This window comes from Zonotrichia leucophrys, chromosome 8 (genome assembly GCF_028769735.1).
Source record: "Zonotrichia leucophrys gambelii isolate GWCS_2022_RI chromosome 8, RI_Zleu_2.0, whole genome shotgun sequence".
Taxonomy (NCBI): domain Eukaryota; kingdom Metazoa; phylum Chordata; class Aves; order Passeriformes; family Passerellidae; genus Zonotrichia; species Zonotrichia leucophrys.
Genome location: NC_088178.1, coordinates 30,747,391 through 30,759,713, shown reverse-complemented (window position 1 = coordinate 30,759,713; position 12,323 = coordinate 30,747,391). Strand labels below are relative to the sequence as shown.

At 47.8% G+C, this 12,323-nt stretch overlaps 1 protein-coding gene across 1 annotated transcript; it reads right to left on the bottom strand.

Annotated features, from left to right (window-relative positions):
- Positions 1-637: 637 nt before the first annotated feature.
- FPGT (fucose-1-phosphate guanylyltransferase) lies at positions 638-5,369 on the bottom strand. The gene is made up of 4 exons (XM_064719565.1): positions 5,074-5,369; positions 4,751-4,918; positions 3,835-3,927; positions 638-3,080 (listed from the first exon to the last, which is right to left on the bottom strand). Exons 1-4 carry the CDS (start codon positions 5,141-5,143, stop codon positions 1,618-1,620), a joined length of 1,794 nt encoding a protein of 597 aa, XP_064575635.1. The 5' UTR covers positions 5,144-5,369; the 3' UTR covers positions 638-1,617.
- Between the last annotated feature and the right edge of the window lie 6,954 nt (positions 5,370-12,323).

Genomic DNA, 12,323 nt, shown 5'->3' with positions numbered 1-12,323 from the left:
ATACCTGGAATTCAGAACAAATGCAATTGTAACAGTTAAAGTGGATAACCATGTTAAAAGGATGCATTTCGCTGTCACCAAACACTCAAAGAACTCAGCTGGCAGCACAGCAACCCTCAGGGAAGTCTGTACCAAACAAACTTTGGTCTCCAACTCAAGATGCAAAGTCAGCATCAAACCTGTTTCTCCTAGAATCTTTTGTGCAGCAATAGAATAATAAATCATGCAAACAGGATGATATACAAATGACAACTCCATGCTCTATGACTACTTTCACTTTCTGACTTAAAGTGCTTATCTTGGACTTGAGTGATCCCAAACCTACTGCTTCCATTGTTTAACTAATAATTCATACTGACTTTTAGACTCTCTATTTGCTCAGCAATTCTTATTCCTTTGAAGCCAACTCCAGCAATTCCCAACCTCCACATTTAACTTCTTTGTGTTTCTTCTTGGAAGGTTTATTAACGAAGAAGAAACCTACTGCCGGTTAAAGCAGGGTGGGTAATGCTCAGGGGACATTACTCTGCTGCCTCGTAGGTGGCATAAGAAAGGTGTCATTTGGGATCTCAGTCAGCAGGGAGATAAACACTGTCATCATGAGACATTAAATAAAACATGAAAACCCACAGAGACATTCAAGAGAAAAAGATGCATCACATTTACAGCCAAATCACACTGATACACTGCACAGCATACTCCTAAAACCAGCAGATTTAGCTGTTTGGACCTGGATTTTGGGCATCTAAAGTAGAAACAGGAGGACTTCAATATTAACTTTATTTGCAGAAGGGGGAGAAGGGGAAGAGGGTTTGTCAAGAAGATAAGAACTGTGGGGCCACTCACAACAAACCTCTCTGGCTTTTGCTCTGCCCCACCAAGGACAGCAAAGACTGCAACAGCTCAGTTTAGAGAAATACAAGGTGCTTCTTTTTGCATGGCACGCATCAGTCAATCCGTGGGTAACAAAGAGCTGGCAGCTTCTCCATCACACTGCCAGCTTCCAACAACTACTAGAAAAAAAATAAATCATTATGTCTTGATGACTGGTGTTGACCCCAGTACTATGAGTCACAAGGAGAAGAATAATCACTCAAGACAATCTTTTTCTTCTGACAAAAACCAGGAAAGAATAAAAAGTTATGAAACAAAAGAGAAAAATTTATTAATGCCCAGGACTAGATGTCTTGAATTAAAAGCACTTTCAATCATTTTATCTCCACCTAACTACTGTTTGAAACTGTATTGCAAAATGGCAGCATAAAAAGAGGGAAACATAAGTTGTTGTATTATCCCACACTGCTACTATTCTACCCTTTAAAAGCTTTTAAAGCTGTTTTCAGCCAAACAGACATTTTTTCCTCTATTGTATTCTGACAAAAAGCTACAAGACATAACATCCAACCCACAAAAGGTCACCAAATACTGTTTTTAGATCTGAAATATTTCCCTGTTTTAATCAAAGAACACTTTATTTGCATTTGCTGCTTTATTAATGTTATGCAATTCCTTCATTTCTACTTCAATGAGATCAGAGAAGAGATCTGTGCACTTCTCCCTTAGCATTCTTACAAGCAGGGAAGTTATCAATTGTCCACAAATGAAAAAAAGGTTTGATCAAGTACCGTTCATTCTATAATCAGACTTCTCTTTTTGTCTTTGTAGGCAGATTTCATAATAAATTTGTTTCCTAAACTTCAGCATGTCTTCCACATCTTTGTAGGTGAGCATTTCTTCAACAGACAGAAGCTGAAAGCCACTCAGTTTGAAAGCTGATTTGTGCTGCACAGAATTCAGCATGTTCAGGGACATCCTAACCGATTCACTCAGAGTAGAACAAACAGGGAAAATCCTTGCAGTCCACAGCCCCAGACATGTGCCCTTACTGGAGAAGAGCTGGTCCGAAGCCTCTAAGCTCCAGAGGTCAAGGCATTGTGGCAAGCTGACTCCAAAAAACTGGAGGGAGCGAATATCTGACAGCAATTTCACGCCCTTTTTCAAGTCATCGCCTACACCGAACACCATGGTGACATACTCCACTCGATCAGTCATTTTCACACTTACTGAACACAGGAAGCAGTGTGAGGGTATGTCCACATTGAAATTTATGTAGGACCCACTAACAATGCTGCCTTTCCCTACTGAGACTTCAGGCCCAATTCTGGAGTACTCAACAATAGATCCAGGCCCTATCACACACCCGGGCTCAAGGATGCTCTGGATGATGCTCAACTGATCCAAGGTCTTGGCTGAGTCAGGGAAGATGCTAAAAGCCACAGGCTGCAAGCCAAGCTCAAATCTCAGTTTGCTCTCAGCAGTAAAATGAAACAAATACTCCTGAGTAGTCCCGATGTGGTAGAACTGGGAGTTGTTGAGGACTATGACATTCAGGGCCGTGCCTTGCAGGAGGGAGTACAGCTGCTGCCGCACTGCCACCAACCCTGGGTCCTCCTTGGAGACGTTACTCGTGTTTTTGGTGTAATCTGGGGTGGCTCCAGGCCCCAGGGCCTGGAGAAAGTCACCATATGCATCTATTTCACAGCCAAGAGTGCCCACCTGCTTATAGAACTGCAGTAGCTGCTGGGCAGTGCTGTGGTCCATGTAGAATACACTGTCTGTGTACACACACTCCGAGGCCACGGCCGAGTCTCCGCAGCTCCCAGGGGAGCTGAGCTGAGGGTGACCCCTCCTCACGCACACTGCACCGCTCTGCCGCATGGTCTGCACGTCAGGCTTGTGCAGGAAACGATAGCATGATCCACACTCCAGCCCTCCCTTTCCTGAAAAGCTGGACGGATCCAGCACAAACACCCCGTGCGTGGTCCCGACTGCCAGATCTGAGGGGTGGGCCAAGGCAGTAAAGCCAGGTTTGTCAAAGGTGATGGCTTCTGTGACTCCAGTGCTGTACAGCTCTATGTCATCCGAGCACGTGACGAGCACTCCTGGCTTCATGCGACGGGGGAAGTCGATGTACATGGCCAGCTTCAGCTCCAGCATCTGGTACACGGGCTCGCCCAGCGGCACGGCTGTGAAGATCTTGCCCAGGGCACTTGCACTTGGCAAACGCTGGCTGTAACCACCTGGAAAAAGACTCTTTTAGTTCCACAGAGACACTGTACGTAAGTGAGCAAAAAACTAAACCTAGGCAGCTATTTCACGGGTGCACAAAAGCGCTAACAACCTCTCAGCTTGGTCATACACCAAGTCTCAGAGCACATCTGACCTTATGTCCAAAACCCAGCCTGCCTTATTTAGCTCATATTAAAACTGTGATTGATTTTGTTACCTTTTTGTTTCAGAGCTATCTATTGCTGAAGTGACAAAAGCAAACATTACCCGCTTTGTGCTTGGAGGAGAATCACCACATTCCTGATGGGAATTTTAAGCCAGTGATGGGTTAAAAAGGCAAAGGTTTGGTCACAACACTTGCTATCACTTGGTTTCTTTCTCCTCTGCAGCACTGATGCTCTCCCACATCTGGAAGTGGCCTGACTCAGTGGATGAGAAGGCAGTATTCAGCCTGCCCAGAGGCATGAGGAGCCCAGGGTCCCCTGACGGAGGGTTGTGTTCCTTAAATGGATGTTTCAAGGCAGAAATTGAAATCACACCTGTGAATCACATCTTTCTCACTGACTGAGCAACTTTAGTGCTGAGAAGAAATGTTGAAGTGACAGTAACTTCTGGCAAGCACCAGGCCAATTTCAAATTATCAGACACATGGGTTACTTTTCTCAGGGAACAGTATTTTGGAACTCCAGCTCCTCTGCCACTTTACTATTTTAAGGAAGAACAAAAGAAAAGGTATCACTTTATAGTAAAATATATAAAATTTACCAGAATGGATTAGCAGCACAGTGAAGGAAGTCCACTGATCACCATACTGCTCTTCCAAGCACCGAAGAGCATGAAGAGTTGATCCACCATTTCCTAAAGGAAAAGTATTTTAGCATCTGTGAGAAGAGCTCCAGTAACACCTGTTCTGACAGGTGAGGTGTACTGGTGCCCAGCCAGAGAGATGGAATAGACTTTCTACCATATCATGGTTGATAAGATCACACACAGAAGTGTCCCTCTGGAAGTCTGAGCTCTCTGAGGGGATGGCGTCCTGAGCAGACAGCTCCAGGGAAATCTGTGATCTCCCCTCCCAGTCACCTCTGCACAGCCCCACCATTTGAAGCATTTAATCAATCAAATAGGCCATAACTCAGCCACAAAAACCAGCTCCTGTAAGAAACAAGTCACATAAAATCCTACTAATGGATTCAAGGCAGTGTTCAGAAGTACTCCTGACATTTACAGTATGGAAATTAGAAACGTTTGGGATCTGAGGGAATGGTTTGGGATATTTTATGAGCTCATGCAACTTAAAACTGCCAGATTCCTGAGAATTAACCTCTGCATATTACTCTACACCACAGATAATACTGAGATTACTTAATTTGTACATCAAAGCGAACAGGAATTAAGACTTACAGGATGGTATTATGAGCAGTGAGACCAGTTTTACATCACCACTGGGTAGTGTACTAAAACATAATCAGACTGTTTAAATAACCAGGTCGAGGTAAGTATGAATGTGCAACACACGAGTTAGTGCTATCCCACACCCAGAGGACACGCTCCGAGGAGCGGCACGGCCCGTTCCCCAGCACCCCCCGGTCCCACGTGGGCTCCCGCCGCCCCGATGCCCGCAGTCCCCGCAGCGAGCCCCGAGCGCTGTCCGGAGCCCCGGCCCCGCGGCCGCACGCACCGATCCTGGGCCCCGGCGGGTCGGCGCACACGAGGTACCGGACGGCCCTGGGCAGCTGCTCCCGCCGCAGCTTCTCCGCCAGCTGCTCCCGGAACGCGCCCGCCTGCGCCGCGTCCGCCGCCGTCAGCACCACCACGTCCCACAGCTCGCCGGGCCGGGCGGCCGCGCCTGCGGGAACGGCCCCGCTCAGCCTCCGCCGGCACGGCCTGGCCCGACCCCGCGGGCCGCCCCCAGCCCCGCGGGACACGGCCCAGCCCGGCCCGGCCCCGCGGGACATGGCCCGGCCCAGCCCGGCCCCGCGGGCCGCCCCCAGCCCGCCGCACCTCGCAGAGCCGCGAACCGCGCCAGCCGCCGGGCCGTGTCCTCCCGCCGCGCCGCGCTGCGCTCCCCCATGCCCGGTCCGGAGCGCCGGGGCCCGGCCCGGAGCGCGGCCCGGAAGCGCCGGCGGGGCGGGGGCGGGCGGAACCCTCGGGACCGCCCGGCCGGGCGGGGCCGGGGCTGGGCTCTGCGGGGCTGGGCGCCGTTCGGCTCGGCTCTGCGGGGCTCCGGGCCGCTCCCTGCACCCGCCGCGGGTACAGGCGGGTGCCCGGTTTGTAAATCCGCCGAGGAGCAGAGTCCAGCAGCTCCTGGACTCGCCCTTTGCCGTCTGCCGCCCCTCCCGCCTGCTGGGAGCTGGGAGCGGCACCTACCAGGCCGATAGCGCCTGCTTTCTCTGATAGCGACCGGCAGGAGTCACGCAGCTGAAGGTTTTTCCTGCTGAAGATTTTTCGCTCTGCGGTTCCTTGCCTCGGATATTGTGGGTTTTGATCTGCGGGTTCCGTTTGTATTCAGAGTCTGGTGAGATTACAGATACCAAATGCAGTCAGAGGGGAATGAAAGAAGGCTTTGCTGTGATAAGATCTCATTATACACAAATCTTACAATAAAAAGTAGCTGTAAAAGCACAATAGGAGCTACTGAGGAAAAAAAAGAATTTATGAAGTTAAAAAAATGTACGATAAATCCATAGTTTTTCGTGATTGTAAACCGCTGACAGAGAAGATTAAAGAAAAAAAGATAAATGCTTCTCTGTGCTTCCTCAGTGTGAGGCTGTGATGCAGGGGATAACAGTCCTAATCAGAGCAATGCACACCACAAAGATCCCTTTGATCCTTCCTTGTGCTCTCGACCCACTCCAGTAAGGACGATGCTCTCTTCTGCTGGAGCTACGCCTCTGCTCTTTTGTGCGGGGTTTTCATTGCTGACAGCAATGCTGCCCGGCAGTCCCGGCTTTCCCGGGAGTCCTTTTCTGCCGGCGCCCAGGCTCTGCAGGCCCCGCGATGTGCGGCCCCTCGCCGGGCTGTGCAGGATCTCTGGGTGCTGCCCCAGCATCCCACACTCCAACACTGGCACTGCACCTCCAGCACAGCCCCGCAGCGCCGGCACCTCGCTTGTGCTGCGATTACAGGACACATTTATCACTGCATTTATCACTGAGCAGGTATCCCTTCACTCGCGGCTGTGCTACAGTAGTGCAGTGAAAAAACCAGCACGGGCATTTGTTCCTGAGCACACTTATTCCACCAAATCCCATCAAACTGTGTGAGGGAGAGGTTTCCCACACCTGTGGTGTGAGCTAGGCTGCCAGTGGGAGAGCCCGAGTCCCTCCAACACCTCAGATGGAAAATGCTCAAGCCCTGAATATTTATGAAAGTGCTGAGATTTTATGTCATTTTTGTAATCTAAGCTCTTGCAGAGGCACAGTGAGAAACTGCTTGTTCTCAGCAGTGATGGACCTGTAACACCAGACCCGCTGCTCAGCCTTGCCTGGCTTAAATAGCAACAAAAAATAACTGCTAAATTAAAGTCTCTGATTTAGCTCCGATTTCCTATACTCCCACCCAGAACAGTAAATACCTGGTATTTCAAGGTGAATTAAATGTGTTGATAAGTGCTGTGAATCTGTGCTCTTATGGTCCTTTTCCTTAGAACTGGATTTTAAATGCTGCATAAAAATGGGAGGAAATGCCTACGCGGTTCAGGTGGCAAAAATAAACAGGTGTGGTGCTGGCTTGTGCCATGCAGGAGGAATTCCTCATGAGAGGGGGCCAGGCCTGGGCAGGGAGGGCTGGAGCGCCCATCCCTGGAGGACGGGGGGCACAGGGGGGACGCGGTGATCCCGCAGGTGTTCTCCAGCCTCGCTGATCCATCTGCGGAGCGTGTCCTGCTCTGTCCCCACGCCTGGCACAGCCCCTGCTCCTGCCTGCCAGCGCTCATTAGCGCTGTCTCCACTTGATTAGTTTCCCAGTTCTCACACATGCAGTTACTTATGCTTTGGGTTTATTTTGCATAAATTATCTGTGTATCTGTGTCACAGTGGAAGTGTCCCCACTGCATGCTGGTGGCCAGGTCAGCTCATGGAAAAATAACTTACATGTGTTGTTATTTGTATACTACTGTACATTAACATAAATATTGTTACACTGGTGGTATTATAAAAAAAGGGGGTACAGTTCAGACCATTTGCCTGTAAATAAACTTTCCCTCCTTAAAATATATCTGGGTAGAAGAAATTATTCTTTTTTAGCAATACATAATTTGGTAAAATAACTTCCACAAAAATAGGAGTGAAACATTTTATAAACATTTTATTAAAGTCATATGTAAGAAAAATGTTAAATATTTTCTAGGCACATCAGCTGTGACTGTGCTGGGCTTAGATACCTGTCAAAGGTAATATCTACAATTTATTGGAGACAAAGCAATTGAAATGCTTAGCAGAAGATAAATGATCTTTTTAGCTGGAGTATAGAGTCCATAATTACAGTGGGAAACAGATTAGGAAAAATAGCATTCCATCATTTCTCCTGCTTGACATTTGCAGAAGTTCAGGGTATTTATTTAATATTTAAACAGCCCATCTCAGGAATGTTTTCAATGTTTGATTTGGTTGAGCACTTCCCTGACACCCTTCATCATTCACCCAGATTATTTTTGCAGGCATACATACAATATTTTAAGATTCTGTCTTTTTATCTGCTGTGTGTTTGTACCCGGACAGTTTGTTAAACTGCTAATGAGTCCCACGGGGCAGTATGTTAGAATTAAACAGACATTGATACCTGCTAGAAATAAATTTACAAAGCCCAGAGAAAAAGTGTCTCTCTCGCTCTGTACAAACAGTCTGAAGCTAAGCTGCCACATTATGGGCTGGGTTGCCTTCTCCCTGCTCTGGGGTGGGCAAGCTGGCTCTGCAGGGCTGCTGGAGCTCCGTGCCAGCTTTGGCATCCCCAGCTCAGGAAGGACCCGGGGCTGATGGGGAGAGCCCAGAGGAAGCCCTGGAGCTGCTGCAGGGCTGGAGCCCCTCCGGAGCCAGGCTGGGACACCTGGGGGTGCTCACCTGGAGAGGAGAAGGATCCAGGGACAGCTCAGAGCCCTGGCAGTCTCTAAAGGAACTTAGGAAACGGGGAGAGTGACTTTTTACATTGGCGGGTAGTGAAAGGACAAGGGGGAATGGTTTTAAACTAAAGAGGAGAGATTTACATTGGAGACTAGGGACAAATCCCTCCCTGTGAGGGCGGGCAGGCCCTGGCACAGGTGCCCAGATTTGCTGTGGCTGCCCCTGCATCCCTGGCAGTGCCCAAGGCCAGGCTGGACACTGGGGCTGGAGCTCCTGGCACAGGGGAAGGTGTCCCTGCCATGGCTTTAAGGTCCTTCCCAAGCCAAACCTGTCTGTGATTCTGTGAACTGTAGGGAAGGAAAATCAAATGCCTCTCAAGGTTTTTTGAGAAAAACACTTAACTGTTGGTAGGTTAGGTTATACTGTCCAGGAGATGGCACCATACATTCAGTCTTTCTTTAAAAAACCAACCCAACCCCAACCACAGTAAATCTTCAAAAAGTATGGAGGAGAAGCTAGCAGAAGTCCAATGTATTATCATCACAGTGTTGTGTACAACTTTCTATTTTTGATATAATCACCAAATATTTGATAACTATTACTCCTAGTGTAAATCACTCTTTGAAAAATGTCTGGTGAGAAGCAGAGTGGAGGAGTTCAGTAGAAAGACTCCAGTGGAGTGTTCGGTGAGTGGGAGAAGGTGTCTGCTTCTGACTGTGGTGTGATTTTTGGGCCTGAGACACGAAAGAGCAAGACAGGGGGATGGGGTTGGTTTGTTCTGACAGGAACATGAGGTCCTGTAACCCAGGCTTTACACTAAAAGTGATGATACTTTTAGTAGGATTGATGAGATTGGACCCAAGTTCCCTGATAGCAAATGTACCTGAGAAATGTTTCTTTTTTCGTTGTTTGTTTGTTTTGGTGTTTTTTCCTTGTTTGTTTGTTTTTAAATGTTTGGGCTTGTTCTTTGCTATTTAAGCCACCTGAGGATCTCCCTGTGAGGGTGGTGGCCTCATGCTGCAGCTCAGCCCCAGAACCCACCGGGGCCCAGCCTGGGACCCTGAGCAGGGCTCACTCCTGGCACCCACCGAGCTCTGACCTTGCAGCTTTGTACTGGAAATGAGGGCTTGGCAGCAAAAACTGGCTTTGCATTCTCCAGGTGTGCTCCCTGAACAGTGATGCTGATGCAGGAAGACAGGAATGATTATTTTGTACTGCTCCTGGCAGCAGTATCAATATTCTTATTTTCTGTTCATTCCCAGCACTTTCCCTTTTCAATACTGCACTTTTTTCCTTTAATATATCGCCTATGTTTCTGTTGCACTTATTTGTTATAAATATATTATTGTCTATTGGTTGCACAAATGTCTTTTGGGAATTTTTTCTTCAAAGGCAGAGAAGGAAACAGAGAAAGAAGAGAGGTTTTCCTCTGCTTTTGGGACTGGCCAGTGCTCCAGCAGCTCCATGGAACCTGTGTGGGACAGATAAGCCCAGGGCTCACTGAGCTCTTCTGGAGCCATTTCTCTAATGCATCAGGCACAAACTGTCTTTTTGCCTTTCAAAGTCAGGCATGTGTGTCTCATCCTAATTATGTTCTTTCCCCTCTAACCCATTTTTGTTCAAGTTGTTGCCATAGGCAATTGTGACAGTGTTCTCCTTCCATTGCTACTATATAGAGGGGATCTGCTATAATTATTGCTTAAACTGAGTTTTTCATAATTGAAAATGTTAGAACCTATATTGACCAAATGTGCTGCTTTGGGCCAGGCCAAAATGTGCCTTCTGTCTCCTGGCCATCCTGCTGTTGGGGGTGTGCAGGGCAGGCTGCAGGAGGGCAGGCACAAAGCAATGTGCTGTTCATTTCAAACTTTTTGCTGTATTTCCTATTTATTTGGAAAACAATTAATCTCAACTCTTGCATGACCAACAGAGGAGATGGGTCAGGTCTGTGTCAGGGGGCAGACATGTGGGAAAACTTCCACAGCATATAGCTTTCCCTTTAAAAGTAGAAAAAAGTAGAGAGAATTACAAATAATTCTCTCTTTTTCCATCCCTGTCTTTAATAAAAGTCTAACAAAGCTGTGTTGAAATGAGTAACTGTTAGATGTATAATTAAACCTCCCTGTGTAATCTGGGGCGCTGCAAGATCGAATGAACCGTGAGTTTCCCTTCTGGATATATGACCTCACTGAAAGCTCTCAATATTTTTCACCAAGAAAGAATGAAAGATGTGGGGTTTTGAAGAATGGGAAAGTTACAAACTACAAAGCTGCCTACTATTGGCTCTGAAAGGAAAAAAGCAAAGTCTACAAAGAGCTATTGTTGGTTGTATGGACATCCAGGAGCCAGTGGTGCTGGGAGTGATGGGTCTGGAACAACTTCAGTGTTGTGTTGCTGTTCTGAGACCCTTGTTTACAACTTCAGCACCAAGATTTAATGGTTTCTGGTTAGTTAAAAGATGAAGAATGTTACCAATTACATTTTAGATGCAAAAAATGGGTGCTTGATTTTTCTTGTCTTTATCACATCCTTAAAGGAAGAAGAAAAAGACATGAGAAGCCTTTGGCAGACAGGCAAGGAAGTGAGGCTCCCGGAAGACTTTTTAATGTGATTCTAAAGAGATTCCAGACACTGCAAAAGAGCAAAACACTTTCTAAACTGCACAGAAAAATAAATATTTTTAAAGGATTTCAGCATATTTAACATAAAACTTGTTGATTTATAAGAGTCTAATTATTACAGTCATTAAAAGACCATGATTATAATTAAAAGGCTATTATCAGAAATGAAATGCTAAAAACAAATGATATATATTGAATAGGATCATACATATTTCATAGAACATATTATACTGCAAAATAAGTTGTCATGTAGCCATGGCAATGACTTTTAAGTTACCCTTTTTGATGCCTTAATGCACTGCTCTGCATGTTTTAGTGTCAAGCCTCTGAACATGCCCAGCACTCAAAAGCTCCAGCTGAGAGTGAATATAAAGTGGTAATTATGTACCGAACTGGTCACGTGCCTGGATAAATGGTGTTTGTGGGCACAGGCCATGGCCCTGGGAGCCCGAGCTATTGGAAGGGAGCTGGAGGTGCTGGACAGGAGCTGGAGGTGCTGGACAGGAGCTGGAGGTGCTGGATGGGAGCTGGAGGTGTTGGATGGGAGCTGGAGGTGTTGGATGGGAGCTGGAGGTGTTGGACAGGAGCTGGAGGTGTTGGATGGGAGCTGGAGGTGCTGGATGGGAGCTGGAGGTGTTGGATGGGAGCTGGAGGTGCTGGACAGGAGCTGGAGGTGCTGGACAGGAGCTGGAGGTGCTGGATGGGAGCTGGAGGTGCTGGATGGGAGCTGGAGGTGCTGGACAGGAGCTGGAGGTGCTGGACAGGAGCTGGAGGTGCTGGACAGGAACTGGAGGTGCTGGACAGGAGCTGGAGGTGTTGGACAGGAGCTGGAGGTGCTGGACAGGAGCTGGAGGTGTTGGACAGGACTGGAGGTGTTGGACAGGAGCTGGAGGTGCTGGACAGGAACTGGAGGTGCTGGACAGGAGCTGGAGGTGTTGGATGGGAGCTGGAGGTGCTGGACAGGAGCTGGAGGTGTTGGACAGGAGCTGGAGGTGTTGGACAGGAGCTGGAGGTGCTGGACAGGAACTGGAGGTGCTGGACAGGAGCTGGAGGTGTTGGATGGGAGCTGGAGGTGCTGGACAGGAGCTGGAGGGGCTGGACAGGAGCTGGAGGTGCTGGATGGGAGCTGGAGGTGCTGGATGGGAGCTGGAGGTGCTGGACAGGAGCTGGAGGTGTTGGACGGGAGCTGGAGGTGTTGGATGGGAGCTGGAGGTGTTGGGCAGGAGCTGGAGGTGTTGGACAGGAGTTGGAGGTGATGCACATGCCCAGATCTCATAAACCACAGGGAAATGGATTTACAAGACAGAGATTGTGTCTGCACTTCTAAGTGTCCATATCCATTCTACATGTCCTTAATTAAGAAAGTTTTCAGTGTATAATTAAAACACCAAGGCCAATATTGACTGCTCAATTAAATTCAAGGCCAGGGGAGGTATGAATGGGTTTGTTCTAGGCCATGGGGCTCCTCCTGATGATCTTTGTTATGAACAGGGCATCTGTCTGTAACAGCATTTTATTTGAGAAAAAAAAAAGAATGGGATTCTGGACTATATTTGTGCGTTTAAAGTTCATA